We start from the raw sequence: 24,969 nt of genomic DNA, 5'->3' as shown, positions 1-24,969 counted from the left end.
TTTTTATTATATGAGATTTCAAGATACAATTTATTTTTAGAGTTTAATTTGTTACTTTCAAATTTATAAGATTTCATCTGTTGCTTTTTCCTAATGGGTTTTAATTTTTCACTTTCAAAACAATATGGTTTAATTTGTTACAAATTAAACAAAGAAAAAAAGATGTACAAAAGATGTTTATTGATAATTGTTATATACCAAGGAAAAAAAAAAGACTGTGCAAAGCCTGTTCGGTGACTTCAAGACAATACCAAGGGGAAAAAAAGACAGAAAAAAAAGAATGCTGTCAGCTAAAGATAAGGCAAAGCCTGTTCGGTGACTTGTGTGCAAATCAGCAATGCATGTGTGCCTGCTGATAAAAGAAGACAATATTATATTTAACTTGGTAATCGAATAGGTTTACTGCTCTGAAAATAACCATACCACAGAAATCAAGATAGTGAGAATCAATAAGTGAAAAAGCATAATATCATATAAAGATGCAATCTCATACAATGTTTCTCTTAACATTGAACAAACTTTAACTTCCATCATTCGTAAGACAACAAATTGCATGAATACATGCCCCAGGTAATTTACTCGAGTGATGCATTCGCTTAACAAGAGCTTTGTATTATTTCAGTCAAAACCAAAATATTACAAAAGCCTTTGAAATACTTGACAAAGGGAAGAAGAAAAATACCAGGACCAGAGCCTCAAGAATATTACCCCAACATAATTTGGGTTGAAAAGAACATGCCTATGAGAAAAACAAAGACGCGGTCAAAAAGAAACCTTCACCCTCTCCCACTACATATTCTACAACCCATAACCCACCAAATTACCACCAAAAAGAAAAGAGGATAGATAAAATTTTTAAAAAAGGGCAAAGAAATCCCTAATGGGTTAGTACTTTCTCTCCAACACCTACAAACTTACATAAATTCCTGTGGCGCACCAATACCAAGCAAACATCATCACCTCCCTCATAAGTCATAAGCACTTCTAACAGTATAGAACAACAAAAGCTTAAAACACTAACAAAAAAGATGTCACAGAAACCAAAAATGACCCTATAGAAGAAGGTATAAGTTCACAACCATATTACCTAGATACCATTACTGCTTCAGAAGTCAAAAGTTAGTCCCATGCGCTGGTCACCCCAGAAGAAGCTCCATATCCTCCACCATACCCACCAGATGAGGCTCCATATCCACCACTGCTGTTGCCTCCACTATAATAATCAGAACCACCCCTATTGAAAGAGCCTTCCCTCCTAAAATCACGTCCACCAAATCTACCACCAGAACGACGGTTCCTCCCTCCACCAAAGGAAGATCGAGCTGCATACCGTGACAGCCAAGCAGGCACTTCTTGATTTGATTCTTGCATTAGCTCAGATAAAGACCGTGCCATCGATGAATTGTTCTCATTGAAGAAGGCAGTAGCTAATCCTGTTTTCCCAGCTCGCCCTGTCCGACCAATCCGGTGGACATAATCATCAATGTCGTTTGGTAGATCAAAGTTGACTACATGGGCAACATGGGGAATATCAAGACCACGTGCCGCCACATCAGTTGCAACCAAAATTGGGGTGTTCCCACTTTTAAACGACCTCAATGCCTGTTCCCTTTCCTGCAGACGTGTAGGATAAAAAAATTACAGATGAGACAATGCACGTGAAACTAAAAAATTGATCTTGTACAAGTGACCAGTTGCTGACTAAAGACTCAAACATAAGTATAAGCACCATTTAAAGAAGCCTCAAGTACAAGTATCTCCTGTGGGGCTCTCTCCTGATGTCAATTGTCTAGTTCTCGACACAAGGATATAGTTTAGAAGTCAGAGTTCAAATTTTAACTGAAGAAAAACATGTCCATATAGATTGACTTATGTAACACCAGTGTTCCGCTCATTTAAGTATATTAATGACTATGATACCAGATGTGTAATAATTTAATCATCTAACACCACAATCTTGGAAGATCATTCATACAGCTCTCATCTTTTGTCGAGGAACCAGAAAAGCACCATGGCTCAAAGTCCAGCTCAACCAACCTGATGAACATGTTTTACACGTTACAATACATGTTTTTTATATGTAAATTGTAATAAAGATAATCTTTTTTGATAATTTGCTAGTTATAAAGAGAGGGGAGATTTGAACTTTGGACGTCTCTTTGGAAACAACGGGAGGTGCCAGTTGAGCTACAATGCTCTTGGCTGTTACCAAAAATGTTAAACTGATGGAATGTGGGAATAAGCAGAATAAACCTAAAACTGCTCTCTATATCAGCCCTTCCATTATATACAAGAAGCACAAAAACGCACTTGCCTCACTGCCGACTTANAGCACTAGGTCAAGTTTTCTCCAACCAAAAGAAGAATGATGCGGGAGTCACAAGAAGATTATTATTTAATATTATTTATGTTTACAAGTTAATTGTAGTTTATATATTAAGATCCTATTAGTTTATTGGGCTATTAGTATTTAATTTAGAAGTAAGGTTATTTTTGTAATAAGGCAATTAGGGTTTCCTAGCCAATTAGAACTAGAGTTTAGCAATTCTTTATAAGCAACCTATTGTACTCCTTGAGGAGATAGATGATATTTGATGAATGAAAGCAATGGCCATTTGGTCTTTTTTTGGTCTGGTGCTGACTCCAGGTCTACCCTAAGTGCTGACTCCAAGCAAGGTCTTGGTGCTGACTCCTATGTCATATCTTTTACTTTCGTTATTTTAGTGTTGTTCTGGTTGTCTTGCACCTAAGGTAGACCTAAAGTCAGCACCAAACCAAAGAAAGACCAAACGGCCATTGTTTTCATTCATCAAAATATCATCTCCTCAAGGAGTACAATAGGTTGATTATAAAGAATTGCTAAACCCTAATTCTAATTGGCTAGAAAACCCTAATTGTCTTATTACAAAAATAACCTTAATTCTAAATTAAAATACTAATAACCCAATAAACTAATACGACGTAAAATATAAAAATACAATTGACTTGCAAACATAAATAATATTAAAAATAATCTTCTTGCGTCTCCCGCATCATTACCAGTTTTCTCCCCATGCTCCAGACCAATCAAATAAAGAACCACTAAACAAAACTACCAGAAGGGTTCTTGTTGTATAAATAGGATATGTATAAACAATTTAAACATATGTTAAATAAGATACACACACAGATGCATACACTCGGGGTGAAAACCTGACCTCCCATGTGGGGTGGAACAGGGCAGGTCAAACGGGGTGGAGCAAATCCTCTCTGACCAACATAATTAAGGCTCCATTCCATACAAGAGGGCAAAGCAATACAGGATTATGGTCCACCAACTACAAAGAGAACAACCATATAACTATAGAACTCGAAAAGCCTTAAAGTTCATATTCAGATGACCAACTGTCAATCCAAACAGATTTTTAAAAAGTCAGCATAGCTGTAGCTTCAGCTGTAACCAAATAATAAGCCCAATGTCCAACCACATCCCTAACAATTAACTGATAAATTGATCAACAAATAAGCTCAAAGCCTAGAAAATTTCTTTTCCTTTTTGTAAGTAATATGGAATTTCATTAGAAAATAAAGGGAATGTAATATGGAAATTTATTAGAAAATAAAGGGAAGCTCTTAAAAAGATGATTTACTAATAGTGTGTTTGGTTGGGTAGATTTTAGGGGTAAAAAGAAACGAGGGGAAAGAAAATGGACTGGGTAATCCAGTTTTAACCCATTTGGTTGAAAGGAAAAAGGGATTGATGGAAACAAATGAGTGTGTGCTTTCGATATCTTGGCTCACCAATTCATAAAAAGAAAATCCAAATGCAAAACTGAATAAATTATTTTTTAAAATAACAAAAGAAAGGAAAAATAATTGATTTCTCAAATTCAAAATATTTACAAACTCAAGGAAATTCATGGAATAGCATTCATGAACTTAGGAAATTACAAACAGGTTTGAACATATCCTTAAGAAGTTACAACCACATAAAGAACTTAAAACTAAATAGAAACTAATTCTGCAGCATATTAATTGAAAAGATCAAACAAATGCATGTATGTCAATAAGATATTTTGGAATTGGAGCTCTAAACACACAGCTTGCGAAAATCTCCATGGATTCCATTGGTGCTGTGGGCCAATGGTATTTAATCAACTGCTCCTATGGCAGTGCCAGGGAGGAGGATAATGGCAATGCCTATTCGATGAACAAGATGATAATTTCTTTTGTAAGCAGAATTTTTTTTTTAAAGTCCTAAAGAGAACACTCTCCAAGTAAAACACAATCAGCTTTCATCCAGTAATAATAAGAAGTTAAATATTTGATTCATAATCAAAAAAGGTCCCGCAGAACCAAATTCATATCAAATCCAATCAATATAGACTATCTTCACATGCACTTTGCACTTGTTTAGAGTTTTTTCGTTTTTAAATTATTACTTTAAAATGTCTAAATGTTAATTAAAAAATTATTAACAAACATAACACAAAAATAACATATATAAGGTTTTTGTGTAAATGGCATCATGACATTATCCCATATATATATATATATATATATACGGTCCAAATCTAAATCTTATAATTTAATTGTCAGAATAAGTGGGGAGGGGGGATTCAAACCCTAGTTCTACTTATAAAAGTTTTAGGAGAAACAGGCAAGTCTAAATCCTATAATATTCAATTGACATGAAATTTAGGGTGCGTGTTGAGACTTGAGAATATTAAGAACATGCAATCTAACATTTGGGTCTTCAAAATATTAATTTGATAAGAAGTTATTGAGTAGCATAACATTAAGCAAAAGTTACACCAAATGTAAATTGATCCTCACACACACACACACACACACATATAAAGAAATCTCAAATGAAAGTGCAAGTGATGATTATAAATCAGGAGGGTCAGACCTTAATATGCACTGAACCAAAAAAAAAAGGCACCAGCTTATTACCATAACATACCGAATGAGTCCTAAACATCTTCTAAACATCTAAGGATTATGACATTCATATAAGGTGAAGGAACACAAAAGCATTCAATACATAAATGAAGAGTACAGATTGAACTGCCCAAAACAAACATAATCATCATTGCAAACATGGTGGGTAATATAAACATGATATTTGAATTGGGGATACAAAAATAGTGTAAAAGGTATCCAACCAGCATTAGTAAAAAGGATCACCAATGAGTTCTAGCTCAAATGGTACTTCGGTACTTCCTCCTCCCATAATAATGTGATGGGGGTTAGGTTGTGGGTTCAAGGTGTGTAGCTTACTAATAAAAACATAGTTAAAAGAATATACTATTTTTTTCGTATTGTACCTGGGAAGAAAATGGAAAATGAAAAAAAAAAAAAAAAGTACACAGCCCACCCTTGCACTCTACCTCACATATTGAATATGCCTAATACAAAACTGTTCATTACATGCAAACTTATGACCCCCACAAGTTATATACTTAAAAATTACAGTGGATGAAGAAACCACCCTGAAGTACAGTCCTAAACCCATGCACCTCAATGCTCTCACAGTGCTGTTGAGCCTCAATTGAGGCTACTGCCCACAATCTACCATTCAAATATCCACAGCATCACTCACATCACTGAGGATCAATTGGCAATGAATCTTCTTTTTAGATGTTATTATGTATTATATTTGAAAATCTGTGCTTCACTTTAATCGGGTGCAATTTTGCACTTAGCACCTATTCGCACCTATTCTCTAAGACATTTGTGCACTTGATGCTTTTACTAACACTAGTTGGTTTGTAAAGAGAAAGGAAGAGGGAGGAGGAAGCTGACAAAGATTATTGTGGCTAAAAGTGGGGAACATGAGTTAGGAAGTCAAGTTGAAGTAATTTACCACTACAACCCTTTGTATCTTCTAAATGTATTCAAACTAAGATGTGTGGGAATTTTTGGCATTTTAAAGAAGAGGACAGCAAAAGAGAGGGATCCCAGTGTTGTTAAAAGCGCTGAGCGCACTTAAGCGCAAAGGCCTCCTAGAGCCTAGCCACAAAGCACAAGGGCACACCTGATCGATGTGAAGCGCACATTTAAAAAAATTAATAATTAAAAAAAAATTATTAATGATCAATACAACAATCAAGTGATCAATTAATCATATAAATTACAATAAAACATTTTATATAATTATATAACATTTATATAATTCTTTTGTGCTTTACAAAATATATGCAACCATGATATTTGATGGCCATGATTACAAAACATGGTCGATTCAAAATAGAAGTATAGAACCAAGAAGGCAAAGGCTAAAAAAGTACAAGAATGTTAACTAATGTTATCTTTGTGAGTGTCTGATTTAACGTTTGTTTGTGTGGTTGTGGTTAAAAGTTCAAAAATATCTAAAGAGATAGGCTTAGGTGTATGGTAGCACACCACATTATTAGTTTTTATATATTAAATCAAAGGCTTATATCAAAAATATTTAGATCTCATGGCTAAAAATCAAATCAGATTTTTTTTTTTAATTACAAAAGCTCAAAAAAGTGCGCTTTGCGCTTAATAAAAAAGCTCGAAAAGGCGCGCTTAAGCACGCTTTTGTGAGGGTGCTTCGCTTTAGAGGGAAAAAGCCCCAAGGGCTTTGCACTTAAGCGCGCTTTTAACAACACTGAGGAATTCCCCCTTTTAAGTATAATGGATGAAAGGATTATCAGCCATCCCATATAGCATGTAAGGATAAGCAACAAAACATAAACACAGACGTGTCTTCATGACAATGGTCCTTGGAAGTAAGGGGCAGAAAGTGAGGTAATGGCTCAATCCTGTGTGCACGAAGTGTGTACTTAACTATAATAATAAAAATTTAAAAAAAAAATTAAAAAAAATTAAAAATTAAAAAAAAATATTTTAAAATTAAAAATAAAAAAATAAAAATAAAAATAAAAAACCTAAAATTTTCTCAGTTGCACTGAAACACAAAAAAGTATTTTAGACCATCATTTAAAATGTGCAAAAGGAAAACCCTGTAGAGCTCTACAAGAGACTTTCACCATTCACCACCCCAGTACCATGAAGCAAACCATCAATAGAAGGAAAACAGCCTCCCCATTCACTACTTGCCCAAGGACCACTAATGACCCCTCTCATCATCAAAGTGACTCAAAAGTCAAAACAGTATCTTATACCCCAACATCAACAAGTATCGGTAACTTCCAATTCAGACCCTGCCCAAGCCACACCCCAAAATAAATAAATAAATAGATCCCTTTCCGTAGAGACTGAATAATGGCAAATGACAAAACACTATCAATACAAACTTCAAGACCAATGTCCATTTATTTTTCCTACTAGAAGTAAAACAGGGCAAACCATATCACTAATCTTTATTGTTGTAGAAACCAATTACGCTTATTTAAGCCAAGGAAACAACCAACCTTTTCATAATTAAAAAACTACAAACAATATATGTAGTACCATGGTGCCTTCAGAATGACACATTCATTTCACTTTATTCTAATATATAAAACCCCATTCATTTCAATAAAGGTGAGATCGAGGGTCCTAAGCCTAGAATAAAGCAGTTAATCTTAATCACCATTTCCTTTCTAAGATGCAGATACATACATATATAGCAACAGATGCCCAAACTACACCTCAGTTTCGAACCTCTTTAATCTCTCATTTAACAGTGATAAAAATTAAAATGTATACCCAAAAGAAATTTCCAGCCATGTTACAAATAATTGAAAAGAGAAGAAATCAGAAAATTTGAAAAGAAGAAAAAAAAAGGAAACTAGTCAACAACATAAATAGCACACATGCCGCTACTATACCTCAGTTTTGAACCTCCTTTATCTCTCATTTAACAGTGACAAAAATTAAATCTCAAATACTTATCAAAAGAAGTTTCAAACCTCGTTACACATAATTGAAAAGAGCAGAAATAGTGAAAAAGAAAACTCATAATACAGCATAAATAGCAACATATGCTGATACTGCACTTCAGTTTCAACCTCTTTCAACTCTTATTAACAGTGATAAAAAATTAAAATCTATAATTCCATTCAAAAGAAGTTTCCATTACACACAATTGAAAAGAGTAGAAATAAAATAAATAAATAAAATATATATATATATATATATTTAACAACATAACATACTGAATGCCTTATATTCCAGGCCTGGAGTACTTACATCTGTTCTGGCTTGGTTCCAAAGAAGTGGACCACTACTTTCTTCCAATCAGCTGCAAACCCCAAACTCTGCGGCTCTCCCACCTGCCATTGGCAATCAACTTAATAAGCCAACTTGAATATTCAGCTACCCCATCCTTAATTTGTAAAGATTTCCTAAATACTTCAAATTTTAGATTGGTGTTTTATGTGAAAACCAAAAGGGGAATCAATGAATCATCTTCTTATACATTGCACCATACCTAAGGAGCTAATGAATTTGCTTTTATGCCAATTTGGAGCTAGTTGGATCATGCCTAATTCAATAATTGCTATGTTGGCTAGTTGGATGGGGAATTTGGCAAACTCAATAGTGCAGAGATTTGTGGCTCCTTAATGTCATCTATGGTGCTTGTGGAGAGAGAGAGAGAGAGGAATAATCATACTTTCAAAGGAAAGGAGTTATTAGTAGCACCAATGTTGTTAAAAGCACACTTAAACGTGCTCAAAGCTCAAAATCCCAAGGTCTTCGCACTTTACTTGGCCAAAGCAAAGCTCATTTAGTGAAGTGCGCCTTTGAGTTTTTTGAAGAAGCATAAAGCACGCCTAGGAGTGCTTTCATTTTTTTTTTTTTTTTGTTAGTAATAATCAATTTATAAAATGAGCCTACTTCATTTACAAGGAAAAATGTTACAAAAAGTTGCCTAAAGAACTACAAAATGTTATGCACAGGAGGAAAATAATTCTAAACACTTGGGAATGGAGTTACAATTAGTAAAACCCCATGCCCTAGACCAATCAAACAACAATCTAGACATTATAAAAATATATAAATCATAAAAATTAACTACACAATCTTAATGAAATGACACGGACCATTAATTTATTATACACATGAGCAATGATAAATTTAATATTCCTGTGCTTTTTAGGCTATGCCTTTGGGATATATTTAAATTGGACTATATTATACATTTGATCATAGCTATCACAGCTATGTATTTTTTATAAAGCACAAGATAATTGTATAGAAAGTTGTGTTTAAACTATCTATGACTAGATTATAATCATATCATGACTATCATCCATTAATAATTATTTTCAAATTTACTATCTAAAAATTTTAAGAAATTGAAATAACATATGTAAATTGTTGAGAATCCATAGCCACCCACAAAAATATGGGTGTAAGGCTTTCCTGTTGTTGTTGTTGAAATAACTCATGTAAAACTTGAACTAACATGCTTTGTGGAATTGCACTATTCTTTTTAGCTAATAGGAAAATATATTACCATTTTGAGTGCATTAACTTTCTTATTATATTATGAATCTTTCAATTAACAGTTTTATATATAATATTTGAATAAATCAATTTCAGACTTAAGGAGAAATCAATTTCAGACTTGAAGCTATTTTTCTTTAGAACTTTAATGGATTGGTTGGCTGCATTGCAGAACCAATCATTTTCATCTTTTCTTGATTTCCTAGATTCTTGTAATTTTTGTTCTTGATTGTTTGACCCCTTGTACACTCCCTGTGTACTAGGGTGCTTCCCTTTTTGATATCAATAAAATTATTACTTATCAAAAAATATATATATAATATTTGAATAATGTGCGTTTTACTTCAATTGGGCGCAGCTAGGCTCCAAGAAGCCTACGCACTTAGGTGTGCTTGATCCTTTTACCAACACTATGTAACACTACTCAAGTTTGCTTTCCCCAAGATATTATTGGAGTGTACATCAACAAACATCCATTTCTCTACTCTTTTGATTTATGGATTTCCACAATGGTTCGTTTTTAGATTTTAATCTTGCTGTATTTTTTTCCTTTTGAATTCTTTAGCTACTCTTATGTATACTCTAGGATAGTGAAATTTCATCGCTTATCAAAAAGTTTTTTTATAGAAAATTACACAATGAACATCAACATACCCACCCCCAAATTCAATTCTAAATTAAAAAAATCTCAATTATTGGAAATTCTGTACAATGTTATAAAACTAAAACATAAAGGGAAACAAATACCGAAGCTTTACCAAATTTACAAAACAATCACATCCAAAATCATCCAATTAAACCCCCCAAAAAAACACATAAAAGTTAACTTTTTTTATTCAAATCGCAAACTCCACACCAGTAATCGTACACAAAATCAAAGAATACATTCACAGGCTATCCGAAACCCTAACTAAAGCAAATCCATTCAACAGAGAAACCACCAAAAAACGAAGAAAACCCAAAAAATAACAATAAAGATCAAAACTTTATACCTTGGCAGGCCAGGCAGGGAAGCCCTTGACTTTAGCGAGCACAAGATCACCGACCTTCCATTGCCGGCGAGCCGCCGCCGCTTTACTCGAGCCTTTTCTCCGGCTCGGCGCCATCAGACTCGAAAACCTTACCCAATCAAAATCGAATCGGGTAGGCCAAACCGCTAACCAACACAACAAAGAAGAAGATTCTAGATTCACGCCCAAACAGCCCTTGGAATTGAGCGGTTCGGCACACTGCACGGAATTCCGGGAATGGATTCCCAGGCATTGAAATCACGCAAAGCTCTCAGAGAGAAAGAGAGAGAGAGAGAGAGAGACTCTCAGCCTGTGACGAAACCCTAATTTGTCTGAGAGAGAGAGAGAGAGTTTTTTTTTTTTTTTTTTTAAATGTATTTTTGTGGAAGAAGCGGACTCAGAGAGAGAGAGAGAGGGATATGAGAGAGTTGGTTAGGTAGGGGGCAAGTTAAAGTGCGCTAGGGGGTGTAGGTTAATGATTTGAATTGAGGACAGGAATTGTGGGGTTAACGTGCGCACTCTGTGTGTGTAGATACTGTGCGTGTGTGTGTCTGCGTTGTGTGCAATGTACGTGTGACCTACTTATTGCTTTGCCTGTCTCTATTTTTCAAAATCTAAGCCCCCCCTGGTGCTTCTAGTGGAGTGGGCTTTCAAACTCAAAATAACTTACGCCTTTGACTCAGCTTTAAACGTTGTAGAATTTACTTTTCAGATATGTGGACTTGGTCCTTGGGCCTGATTATAAGGTTCATATGTGTGGGCCAGTGTGTATATTGTGTGGCCTAAATGGTCAAGTTTCACTACCAACATTTGGGCCCTTCGTGTGTGGAAATATGATCTGGGCTTGGTTTGGAACTTTGGGCCCAATTAAATAGTAGGGGATGGGGGAGATGATGTTTGAAGTTTGATCCACATACGTCACAAATGATATTATTACCCCTAGATTATCACTTAGATCTCATTATTTACTACTAAGAGCCTAATTTTGGCTATGTGTATTCTTCATAAGGTGTCTAAAAGATAAGGGAGCCATGAGTGCTCCTAATAGTAGTTGAGTCATAACATAATCTCAATTTCATCTAATGATGCGTGAATTATATGTGTGTGTAAGAATTTTTACTCCATTAAATGTCACACTTAGAGTATTCACATTAGTCTGTGTAAATTTTTCTATCTATTCTAGTATAAGAACTTACTTTTTATTTTATACAATTACTTTTAAAAAAACACACATTAAATCATATATTATACACACTATTTTATTTAAATAATCTTTTTTATTCTTTTTTTCATTTACTCTCTCTCTCTCTCTCTCAAATCTAAAATCTTTCTAGCCTTTTCACGCAACTTGCTTCTCTCTCTTCGTCGCTGTTGTTATTGTCTCTTCTTCTTCTTTTTCATCATTGTCACTTCTTCTTCTTCTTCTTCTTCTTCTTCTTCTTTGCAATATGGGTTTCATGATTTCTTTATGGATCTATATATGGATTTGATGAGTTTGGGATCTTAATTTAGGATGTATTTGACAAAGAAATAGTTAGGGAAGAGGGTAAGCAAAGAGAGAGAATCAGGTGGGAGAAGTGAAGAGAGTGGAAGAGATGAGAGAAAAAATTATTTTAAAAATAAGGTACAAAACTACAATAACTGTAAAAATATGCACAGTTAGAGTATTTGCATATGTCCATCTAAAACTTTTCATCTATTTTACCACAACAACTTACTTTTTCTATTTAATACAACCACTTCGGAAAAACACTCACATTAGATTATCTATTGAACAAAGTTTAGTTACAAAATTGATTGTAGCCTAAAACTATAAACTTACTCAATAAAATAAACATTACTACATATTTTGAAAATTTAACCGTTGAATTATATTTTTTTTACACTTTTAATGCACATGTCAAATTTTGTGTCAATTGGATATTATGGTTGTGTTTGAGATAAGAGGTTAGAGTTAGCTTATTTTTACTATTATTCATGAGTCCTACTTTACCATTTTAGCTAGTTTTTACCTTTATCTACAATACTTTTAGTAAAAAGTTTTTAGTTTCAGCAAAATAAGTTGTTCCCAAATAGACTCTATATACTATATGAACTATAAGTTTATATTTTATGCATAATTTTAAACTACAAAAACTAGCAATTTAAATAATGTATTGATAGCATAGCTATTGATCTTTAATTTTCTAAATATTTTGCAAGCATAGAGAATATAAGAGAAAAATGTAATCCAATGGTAGAATTCTCAAAATTCACCTCCAATAAGAAAATTTTGAGTAAGGTTATAGTTTTAAGATATAACCAATTTTATAGCTAAACTTTTTCTTTATCTATTATACACCATCTTTTATTTAAATAATATTTTTCTCACTATTCTTTATTATTTCATACCTACCCCACGAGCCCCACCCACCTTAACATACTCCAAGTCCACTTTTTATTTCTCTAAACACTCTCTCTTTCTTTTTCTCATTCCCCTTCTTCTTTCTTTGATGGGAGGGTTTGATGAATTTGGGATCTAGATTTAGAATAAGTTTGAAGAATTTGATGATTTATTTAAATTTGTTGTTGGATTCAAGAGAAGATAGAGGAGAATGAGAGTAGAGGAAGAGAGAGGATAGAGGATAGAGGAGAGAGAAAAAAATAGAAAACTACAGTAACCGTGTATATATAGAGGAACTGATGTAGATAAATTTTGAGCAAAAATGTGTAAAATAATGCATTTTTTCTATTAGAGAGGGTCTAGTACAAGTGCTCTTACTGTCGCAGAAATGTATATAAACAGTGCTATAAGGAAGTTGACGTGGATAGTTTTTGAATAAAAATGTATAAAACTTACCACTTTTTCTATTTTGCTCTTATGGTGTATCTAAGAGGCCCCGTGCTTGTAGGGGGCTTTCAAACTCAAAGAACTCAAGGCTTTGAATGAAATGAAAATGTTATAAAATATACTTTTTCAGAAGTGTGGGCTTAGTCCTTGGGCTTATTTGCCCCACTTAAGGTTCATAACGGGACCTACACTTGTGGGCTACTGTGTAGATTGTGTGGCTCAAATGAAACGTGAGTGGCAATTGGCAAAGAACTTTTGTTTCACTAGCAACTTTTGGGCCTTTATGTGTGGCAATAGGAATCTGGGCTTGATTTGGAAAAGTGCTTTAATTTTAAAGTGGTTTTACCCAATAGAGTTTCTCGTGTCCATGCATATTCCTCCTAAGGTATCTAGACGATGAGGGAGCTACGAGTGCTCCTTTCAGTGGTTGAGACTAAGTTGTTGAGCCATAACCTAGTCTCAACCTCACCCAAGGTCCCAAGGATATACACTTATTTCCTATAAATAAAGAGAAGTGTTTTGTTTACAACATTTTCATAATATTTTTACAATAAATTATAAATATTAAGTTGTTATTAGTTTTAATTTGAATTCATAAATTAAATTACATTTTTGTCCATGCATAACAACTAATAATAACCTACCACGTAAGATTTGTTGTGAAAATATTGTGAATATAACATTTCTTATAAATAAACATATAGAAGAATATTCATTCCTATAAATGTGTGGCTATAGGAATCTTGAATAGGAATAGAAATAGGACTAAGTTAGATGATAATTTGTATAACAAATTATGTGTGGCAATAGGAATCTTGGACCTGGTGATAAAAACTTCAAAACCAACCATTATAAAGTGGATACTATGGATTTGAATTATATTGCATAACAATATTATCTTTATTTTTTTTTAGAATCAATACCCATATTATCTAATCGGGAATGATTTAACAATAAGATAAACTAAGGTTATAAAGGTAAATTGAGAAATCTAAAATTTAAATTCTATAAAATTAAGACACATATTTTATACTTAAACTATTAGTCTATTAGTATTACTTGCTGCTATTGTTTAAATTTGTATTATTTTATTAAAATAAAGCATAAGAACACTTGCATTGTGTGTGTGTGAAGAAGCTTGTATACTTATTAGCCTCTTGACAAAAAGATTAAATGCAAAGTGAAATCTGGATACAATGACTTTGTGGAAAATATGTAAATTGTTCTACTTCTACACCTTTTGCGGTTTTTTTTTTTTTTTTTGGTTTGGATGGTTTCGTTTTTTTATCACTTCTGATAACCCCTATGGGCTATATGGGTTGCGTAATGTTTGCATGCAGAGGGTGACAGTTCAATCCTACCAAGTTTTATTCAAACAACAATAACAATTAGATAAAGCCAAAGAATAAGAGTTTCTAACGATCCAAACACTCATCCTCAACTGATTCAACTCAAAGTCACATGCATTTGCATATATATATATATATATACTAGCTTTTGAGCATACACTTATGCGCGTGCTCGTGAGCGCATGCTCAGAGACTCTTTCTATTTTTTGGGTAAATGTTAATAATTTGTATATATTATAATTTAGAATTTTTTTTTTTCAATCAAATAAAAATGATAAACTTTAGAGATAAGCAGTAACTGTAATTTCTTTTTTGAACGTGAAGGGAAAAAATCCTAAATTTTAGGAATTCTCTTTTTGAATTCAAAATGAAATTTGTTACTTGACATTTGTGACCCTATTTCTAAATGAAGTTACCCTTCATTAATAAGGGTATTTTTGAACTACATAAAAGTCCTATAAAAAGAGGAAGGTGAAACTACAATATTGGTCCATCAAGTTTACCCTACTTGCGCAATTGATCCTTCAAGTTTGAAGTGAGCACAAATTAGTCCCTTAAGTTTTAAAACTAAGTTGTATTGGTCTTTTTACTAACTACTGTTAACGGTGTTACTTATGTGGCTAACGAAATAATAACTAAGCATTTTTTTTAATGACATGACATGTTTTTAATTAAAAAATTACAAACTAAATTAACACGTGAGAAAAAATATTCACTGGTACCAAATAAAAAAAAATAAAAATAAAAAACTATTTTCTACCTATTGGAAAAACCCACAACGACAGAGAAGGGGAGAAAGGGAAGAAACCAACCCTAGCCGCTACGTGAAATCCCATGCCCAGCCGCTGCCAGTAATTGCGCAAGCCGTAATTGCCGCCGGCGACAGCCACTGACCCGCCTCTCTCCTCCTCTCGCACAACCATTGACCCACCTTCGTCCTCCCATCTCAGGTATTACACTTTTTCCTATGGTATCTCACCTCAATTAAGGTCCATGTAAGATTTTTTTTTTTTTTTCTCGCAGGGAAGTTATATCAAACAATGAGTCAATGGCCTTTGGACTACTAGTTAACAAGTTGTGATCAATGAGATAAATAACTCAATGGTCATCATAATAAAAAAAAAAAAATGATTACTATAATTGCAGTCCCACCTGCTGAAATACATGTATGTGAAGAATAGATTAAGTCATGTAGGCAGCAAAAAAAATTAAAAATGAAATAGTAGTACTCTTCCAACCAATAGAAACCGATCCATGGGGTTTGGATGGTTTATCGATGAAGGGTGGCTGTTTGTATCTGTGTGTTAGATTCAGAATACGAAATTATATGGTATGAGAAACAAATTTGGTTATGATGTAGGATGCATAATTATCACCAAATTATAAAACTTCATGTGTTTGTAAATGTGGTTGTGCAACCCATTTAGGCCATATATGAAACTTCACGTGTTTGTCTATTTCAGATCAAACAAAATTATCACCAATTACATACAATTTTATATTTTTCCTCTTTATTTTGAAATTATAAAGTGTCAGATTATTTTATGTGATTATATGTGTTGTGTAGGTCAAAAAAGTTTATTTTTGAATAAATATATACATATCAATACGACATCTCAATAATGGTGGACCCATTTGTGTCAGTATGTCAAATAATATCACACAAGAAGAAGGACCACATATTGTTTATTGTTTAAAAACTGTATTTGTGCATGGTATTAGTTAGAATTCCATGGTTTTTGGTTTCTTAAATACTACTAAATAGGATATGATAATCAACTGTTTTCAGGAAGTGTGTGAGGTTTTGCGGCTTTGTTGTTTTTTCTATATTGTGCTAAAATATTGAAACTTTCTGTCTGACAGAATCAGTTTTATTGTGTAAATGTGTTATTTGTGTATAATTATCCAAATGTTACCAGTTGTGAATGTTAACATAGGTTTTGTCTAAGTATAAATGTATTGTGCATGTGAGGCAAATTTTTACTTGTTAAATTTAATAGAAGAATATTACCTATTGGTTTTGTTTGAGTAATACCTGTATAACTTGGCAAATCTAATTTGGTTTTGTCTAAGTATTACCAGTTGTGAATATTAGGATTTAGGAGGCAAATTTTAATTTGGTTCAATTTTTATCCCTTAAAGTATCTAACAAAATGGCCTACATACATAAAAATAACTTTACAGCTCAAATGACGATTCTTTATTTTATTGTTTAATTTGTATTCAAATTGTAGAGTAACTTTTTAAAAATAATCCAGCCCTTTGCTTTGTCTATTTTTAATGGTAAATTCCTTACTCTTGTTGTAGGGATGAATGACTTTGACTTCACAATCACCCTTTACTATTAGGGGAAGATTAGGAATAATCCATACAGATACGAAGGAGGGGAGATAAAGATATATGAAAATAATAATTCTGATGAAATGTCACTTGTTGAGATATGGAATGAGGCCAAAAATTTTGGGTATGGTGAAAATGATGTATCTATGTATAGAGCGCCTACTATGCCATTTGCAGGTGGTTTAAAACCTTTGGAGAATGATGTTGATGTAATGAACATGGTGAAGTGTATCAAGGGTTATAATGAAGTGGAAGTGTACGTTATGTTCTTAGATGATTATGAGAATGCTATTGGTAATGAGGGAGATGGGGAAGATGGTGATAATGAGGAGGGTAATCTTGATGAGGGAGATAAAGTAGATGGAGCTGTTAGTGAAGAGGATAGTGCTCATAGGGTTCATTTTGGATGCAGTGAAAGTGATGACGATGATATGTTTGCACAGTATATTAGCAATGGTGAAATAGCCTCCAAAGTAAAAGGCTTACCTAATGAGACCTTGTGTCTTAGAAAAGATAGGCAGGTGAAACTCAAAGAGGGGAGAAAAGGAAATGATAATGGATGTGGGGTTAGTCCTAGTAGGGTTGGTGGCAGTGGGGTTGATCCTAGTGGTATTGGTTAGAGTGAGGTTGGTGCAAGTGGTGTTAATGCTAGTGGGATTGATGCAAGAGGTGTTGATCCTACATGGGTTGATGCAAGTGGGGTTAATCCTAGTGTAAGTGTGCTTGTTGCATTTGGAGCTAATAGGAATGAAGATAAGTGGGAGTCAGAGACATCTGCAAGTCTGGTTAGTTCCTCTGATGATGAAACTAGGCGTAGATATCCTCAATACCATCCACCAAAATCCTTCTCTGAGGTGCACTTTGAACTTGAGATATAGTTTGCCACCAAAAAGGACGTCATGGATGCTATCAAACTCTACTCTATTTTCAAAGGGGTTCCAGTAAAGTTTAAAAACAATGACAAAGTAAGGGTAAGAGTAAAGTGCACAGATAGTTATCATTTTGAGTTGTATTGTGGAAAGATGAAAGATGAAGATACTTGGATAGTGAAGAAATTAAACCCAGAACATAATTGTGGGAGGTGATTTAGGAATAGATTTGCATCTTCAAATTGGCTTGGGAAGCATATGGTGGATGATGTGAGGAGTGACCCAAATGTGAAGATGTCCGTTATCAAAGACCGAGTTGTAAATAAGTTTAAGGTCATATTAGTAGGTATCAAGCATCTAGAGCAAAAGGAAGGGCTAAAGAATTAGTGCACAGAACTTTTACAAAACAATATGCCCAGTTGGGGGATTACTGTGAAGAATTGTTGAGAAGTAACCCTAGGTCTACTATACTAATCTCTACCAATAGATCTCAACCACACTTGCAACCAAAATTTGAGAGATTATGTGTATGTTTGGATGCTTGTAAGAGAGGCTTTTTAGCTGCTGTAGGCCTTTCATTGGTGTTGATGGATGTCATTTGAAGGGTGAGTATCCAGGACAGATCTTGACAGTAGTTGGCAAGGGTGGCAATAATGGCGTTTACCCAATTGCATTTGTCGTGGTTGAGGCAAAAACAAAGGACTCATGGACATGGTTCATGAAAAGGTTGCTTGATGATATTGGAAGTTTAAGGGATGAAGGGTGGACCTCATATCTGACAAGCAAAAGGTGAATTGAACTTTCATTTTATTTTATTCTTTAAATTTGGATGATGTACCTTGCTATAAATTCACACCAAATTAATTGTATTCTAATACATCAAATAATTTTGTGTTTTATGTCTTTGTTGTAGGGATTAACACAAATGTTTGATGAGCTCATGCTAGGTGTGGACCATCGATTTTGTGTTCGACATCTATATAATAGCTTTAGTAAGGATTATAAAGGTAAGTTACTAAAGGATCGCATGTGGGCAGCTGCTAGGGCCACTAACATGTCTGAGTTTCAATTTGAAATGGGGAAGATCAAGAAGTTAAACACAAAGGCATGAGAATGGTTGGTAGGAAATGAACCTAGGTTTTGGACAAGAGCAGCTTTTAGAAGGTATCCCAGGTGTGATGCACTAACCAACAATGGATGTGAAAATTTTAATTCTCAAATATTGGAGTATCGGGATAAACCAATAATCACTATGTTGGAGGAGATTAGATTGCATTTGATGGCTTATTATATTAAGAAGAAGGAGAAAATGGCAAAGAATCATGGTCCTATATGTCCTAGAATCCAGAACAAGTTAGAGACTGAAAAAATTAATAGTACAGATTAGGTTCTAGTTTGGTGTGGGGATTGCAATGAGTCAAAGTTTAAGGTATCAAAATTGCCTGACAAGTATGTAGTTGACATAAAGTAGCGTACATGCTCATGTGGATCATGGGACCTAACAGGATTCCTTGTGCACATTCTATAGCTGCATTGGGAGATATGGGTCACACGATTGAAGATTATGTGCATCATTGCTCTAGTATGGAGTCCTTAGCCCAGACATACGGATTATGTGTATACCCTATTAATGGTACCAAGTTGTGGCCACAAAGTGGTAAAGAAACCATACTCCCTCCTAAAAAAAATAAGACAATGGGGTAGGCCTAAAAAGAATAGAAAGAAGGAACTTGGTGAGCTAAACAATCCATATAAGATGAAGAGGAGAATTGGTCATGTTAAATGCAGCTAATGTAGGAAAGTAGGCTATAATAAGAGGGGGTGCAATCCTACTACGAATAAATCAGCAACTCAAGCTAGCAAACAACAAAGAGTAAGACTTGTAATAGTTAGAATTTTTTTTCCCTTGTTGATAATGCACTACTTAGTTGTGATATAACATTTACAGGTAAGAGAGCCAAATGTAACAACTCAGAGTTTGGAAGACCAAGATTATGGGGCATCTTCAAGCCATGTAGAACCTACTAATGAGGCAGCACATCCATCACAAACAAGCCATGAAGCACATGCAAATCAACATAATGAAAAACTACCTGTGAGTTATTGCCTCAAATGAAAATAAGTACATATTCATATTAGTTAGTCTCATATGAAAACAAGAAACCACATATTTCTATGGAATTTAATACAACACAAAGTTATTATATATTTCAGATTAGGAAAGGAAAAGCCACAACACAAAGTCAGCCAGCATCCCAATGCGAAGGATTGCATCGAATTCAACTAGCATCTCAGGTTATGATCATTACATTTATATGTTACAACCAAATTGCCTATGTTGTTTCTACTAGATTAATATCATTGTGCACTTTCTCAGGTTAGACACAAAGAAGTTACAATTTTGGAGTGTCAACGGAGACAATGGTTGCTGCAAGTGAGACATCCAAAAGAATTACAAAGTTTTATATGAATGCACAATTGCATAAGTGAACAAGATTTTTTGTGGTCATTTATTGGAAATCTTGTCAAATTATGGAGATTTTAGTATTGCTTATAGAATCAGAAATTTGGAGAAAGATTATGCTCAAATTGCCTATGGGATGAATGATTTGTTAAGTTTTTCCTTTAGTATTGGTGGAAACCATAAATAAATTGATTAATCAATCACATTGCGATCTGAGAGACCTATGGTGTTTTGAGTAATTGCGTTACTGTATATGTCTATGAATTGTAGGCAAGAGACTTTGAGCAATTGCATTACTCTTACATGTTCTGGTTTTGTGGGATGAATGTGAGTCTTTAACTCTTTTGTACATTGTCATACCTTTTTCTTGAAAGATTCATGCAATTTCTCTATCTTCTTTCCTTACATGCTCTGGAAAATACAACACTTTCTACATTTATATCAACTTAGTTTTGATTCTTTTGAGGCTGAGTTGAAGTTTAGAATGTTACATGAAACTGATTTGATATATATATATATATATATATGCCAGCAACAAGTTATCTTGGCTGTCACAAGTATAGTAAACAATGTAGTTTTGTCTCTTAGTTGTAGTATTCTTTGCATGGATGATTGAAATGTTTTTCTACTTCTCTTAACTCATTTGAGTTAGCTGAGTCATCATTTTACAGGAGCCAAACCAAATGTAGTTGTTATTTTCATCCAAAAAATTAGTCGCGTGGCTTGGCCTAAGTTTCACACCGTATTGATATTTTCGATACAATGTTTATGCTTGCAAGTTTCCATGCCTTTGGAAATTCCAGTAATCTTAACAATAATAAATAGCAAGATTATGAAGCATAGAGTGGGTGCAGGGGCAATTTCATGGCTGCACCCAAAGCTAGAGCTTTTCAAGTATACTTTACCAGCCTCTCTTGGAAAGAATTAGAATCTAGCCTCAATTGTGTATGTATGATTCAAATAATATATATATCTAAGAAGCAAATAAAATTGAGCTACCAAGATGGTGTTGGGGGTTTAGCAGTTGAAGCAGCTTTTGCCATTTGGTCATGTTACCAGTATTATCTATATAGTCTATAGAAGCCAAAGACGTTTGAGATTTTTTGGACTTCATAAAATTTTGTCACCTTGCTTTGGAGGATTTACAATTTTCCACATGAACATTAATAATTTATTAACACTAACAAATCATAATTATATATCTATCTATCAAAACAAATCACAATTATGTACCAGATCTATGATGAATTAATGAACCATCATTATTTCCAGTGAAAAGAATTTAAAGAAAATAAGAGTACATCTATGAATTTGCTTGTAGAACATTCCAAAACTAAAAATTGTATATTTGCATCCTATATCCCACAACTAATGTACATTAAATTTTTACAAAATTTTAGGAAGTGGAGGAAGTCTGTAGCTTTGAAAGCTGATTTTTATACACATAAAGGTAAGGCATATATTGAGACAGTTGATGTTCTCCCATCAAGAGTGCTAGAAAGTAGCTTGTACATCCCTGTAGCAGTAGCATCTCTAAGTCTTTGAACAACTACATTTATGCATATCTGCAGTAGCGTATACTCAGAGAGTGTATTGATGAGCTTTGCTATTAACCCTTTATGTGTGTGGCATCCAATTAATGTAGTACAAGTCACCCACTGAAACAATGTCTTCCTATAATAGATGGCATGTTCTGAAGCCATGTTTTCTCTTTAGATCAAAGCCATGACTTCTGAATTTACATAAACACAACCAGCTGCCAAAATCCATAACACCAACTAAGAATTTTTTGATAAATGGGAGAAACTAATAACAATAAAAAAGTTCAAATATGGAATTATTTTCCAGAACACAAGCTAAGAATTTTCCAGAACTTAAGAGGAAAACAAAGAATGTAATACATAATTTCAAAATCAAGAAGTTATCAACATATCAATAGATATTGTTCACTATGAGTTGCCTACAAGTTGCAATTAAATTTATGCATTCTCCATCATAACCAAAATCCAATGTATACCCACAAATTATTTTGGGAAACACATAGAAGTACTCGGATCATAAACATAGTCTTAGCCAAAACAGATACAAAAACAGAGGAAAAAAAAAATTTCACATTGACCTTAATTGAGGTGAGATACCATAGGAAAAAGTGTAATACCTAAGATGGGAGGACGAAGGCGGGTCAGTGGCTGTCACCGACGGCTGCTAGGGCAGTGGCTGTCTCCGACAGCAATTACGGCTTGGGCTATTGCCGGCGGCGGCTGAGCATGGGATTTCAGGCAGCGGCTAGGGGTTGGTTTCTTCCCTCTCTCCCCTTCCCCTTCTCTGTGTCGTTGTGGGTTTTTCCAATAGGAAGAAAATATTTTTTTTTTTTTTAATTTGGTACCAATGAATATTTTTTCTCACGTGTTAATTTAGTTTGTAATTTTCTAATTAAAAACATGCTATGCCATTAAAAAAAATACTTAGTCATTGTTCCGTTAGCCACATAAGTAACAACGTCAACAACGGTTAGTAAAATGACTAATACAACTCAGTTTTAAAACTTAAGGGATTAATTGTGTTCACTTCAAACTTAAGGGACCAATTGCGCATACAAAGTAAACTTGAGGAACCAATATTGTAGTTTCGCCAAAGAGGAAAGTCCTCTTATATATAGTATAGATAGAAGATAGATATAGACTAGACTCATCGTAAGCATTTTGCGCCTGCAATAAGGCTCTTTTTCATTTTTTATTTTAGGTTTAGTGAAATAATGTTTAAAAGTGAGATAGAGATAATGACCTAATTTTTTTTTTTTTTAGTATTTTGATAAAAATTTGAAAACCTAAAGGTTAGAAACTCTTTTAAAAATAGTAAATTACTCTTTTAACAAGTTTGTGTTTTTAATTTTAAAATTATTCAACTAAAAGATAATGGTACTTTAGAGAGTATAAAATTTTGTATGAGAATATTTCAATATGTAAAATATTAAAAACTAAACAATTCACTTGCACAGCTGGTAACATTACTATTATTATTATTATTATTAGAAGAAGAAGAAGAAGAAGAAACCGGGTAACATTATTAATTGCACTCATTAAGGTGTTTGAAAAAAAAATGATAATAGGATAATTTTAATCAAATTTGCCAGAAACCAAAAAGTCTCCTACCTATATATGAGGTGTGTTTGATTAGACGTTTTAGAAGTCTAAAATTACATTTTTAAAACTCAAAACTATATTTCGCTCTTTATAACTTTTTTACAAATGCTCATTTAAACAAAAAATATTGTTGGCAATAGTTTATACAAACTTATGCTGAGTCATATATATATACACACACATGTATATATATAGCTATGCGTGCTGCATGCAATTTTTTCTCTTATGGTGTGAAAGATTATAAGGGTATGTTTAGTAATTGTTTTTTTCGTTATTTTTTGTTTCTAAAAACAATTTTCTATTTTTAAGACTAAAAATCTTGTTTGACAACTCAAAATGGACAGAAAACAAAAAATGTTCTCAAAACTCAATTTGTGATGGAAACTAAAAAGATGCAAATTCAAAAGTCAATGAAAATACGCATTTAATTTAATGAATTTGTCTCATTTAATGAGTTAGCATTAGAGTTTAAATCCTAGTAATAACATATTTTATTATTTTCTATTTTTTTTCCCCGAAAAACTATCTTTTTAATTTTAGATAATCAAATATGTTTTTTATTTCAAAAATACAAGAAAATTGTTTTTCTTTATAATTTCAAAAAACAAGTTTTTAAAAATAGAAAACAAAAACGATTACCAAACATAACCTAAAGATCCCTATATTCCTTCTAAAAAAGTTTTTCTTAACTTAAAAAAAAAAAAAAAAAATTCCCACTAAAAGGGGATGTAGATCTCCTTAATTTGAAAGCTCTACAAAGGTCATACTTTTAAACGCATGTAAATAAATGATATACTTTTTTTTTTTGCTAAAACCAAACGATATACCTTTTTTTTTTTTTTAATGAACAAATGATATACCATTTGATTACATATTTGGATATTCCAAAAAGAAATTAATGAACATGATACTATTCAAGAAAAAAATTTCTTTGATGAAGATACTAGTCAAATATGTGACTTTGTAAAAGGCAACTGGCTCACTAGCAAGGTTTTTTGACTGCATGGATGGGCTGACTGCGTCTACGTACTGTAAGTCTATTAACTATATAAAAAGACTCTGTAAGCTTAGGAATAGCGTTTTGGTTTAGTTAAGTTTTTAGACTTATTCTAATGCTATTAAAAAAACCTTTCATTAGGCATTTGGCCAATTTGGTGAGATGATTTTTTTTTTCTTCTCAAGTACACCGGTTTGTTTTTGTTTTATATTATATTATCTATATAGCCTTGAAGTTATAGTATTTATTGGACATGAAGTAATAGTATTTTTGGTTTGTTCAACGTCCTATAGTAGTTTTGTTACATTATTTTTGGTTTGTTCAATTCACAATGTTTCACAAAATAATAAAATATTAACATAACAAATTTATACAATATTTTCACAATTGTTAAGGTGTTAGTTTCTTATAGGTCAAAATAAAATAATAAAATATCACATTAGAACTAACCACAACTAAAAATAAAGTTATTGTGCAAAAAAGTGCTACATCCACAATATTTTTCACAATACTTTCATAGCAAACCATAAGTGGTATATTGTTATTGATTCTAATTTAAACT

The 24,969-nt window shown here is 33.2% G+C and overlaps 1 protein-coding gene and 1 long non-coding RNA gene across 4 annotated transcripts; both read right to left on the bottom strand.

Moving 5' to 3' along the window:
- Window positions 1-163: 163 nt before the first annotated feature.
- On the bottom strand, window positions 164-2,286 carry LOC136065439 (DEAD-box ATP-dependent RNA helicase 52C-like). 3 transcript variants are annotated; one of them, XM_065768605.1, is made up of 3 exons: window positions 1,730-2,286; window positions 1,088-1,614; window positions 164-352 (listed from the first exon to the last, which is right to left on the bottom strand). In XM_065768605.1, the coding sequence occupies exons 1-2, from the start codon at window positions 1,730-1,732 to the stop codon at window positions 1,120-1,122; spliced, it is 498 nt and encodes a 165-aa protein (XP_065624677.1). In that variant the 5' UTR covers window positions 1,733-2,286; the 3' UTR covers window positions 164-352; window positions 1,088-1,119. The 3 variants fall into 3 exon arrangements, with proteins under 3 accessions (XP_065624677.1, XP_065624678.1, XP_065624676.1); XM_065768606.1 differs by having other exon boundaries at window positions 164-349; XM_065768604.1 differs by lacking the exon at window positions 164-352 and having other exon boundaries at window positions 451-1,614; window positions 1,730-2,096.
- A 19,285-nt stretch (window positions 2,287-21,571) lies between these two features.
- Window positions 21,572-22,648, bottom strand: LOC111998750 (uncharacterized). Its single transcript, XR_002881504.2, has 2 exons — window positions 22,426-22,648; window positions 21,572-22,023 (listed from the first exon to the last, which is right to left on the bottom strand). It is a non-coding gene; the product is annotated as an uncharacterized LOC111998750 (long non-coding RNA).
- Between the last annotated feature and the right edge of the window lie 2,321 nt (window positions 22,649-24,969).

The sequence above is a fragment of the Quercus suber genome, unplaced genomic scaffold (genome assembly GCF_002906115.3).
Source record: "Quercus suber isolate HL8 unplaced genomic scaffold, Cork oak 2.0 scaffold_970, whole genome shotgun sequence".
NCBI classification, from domain to species: domain Eukaryota; kingdom Viridiplantae; phylum Streptophyta; class Magnoliopsida; order Fagales; family Fagaceae; genus Quercus; species Quercus suber.
The sequence above is the reverse complement of the archived record's forward strand: the minus strand, read 5'-3'. Positions and strand labels throughout refer to the sequence as shown.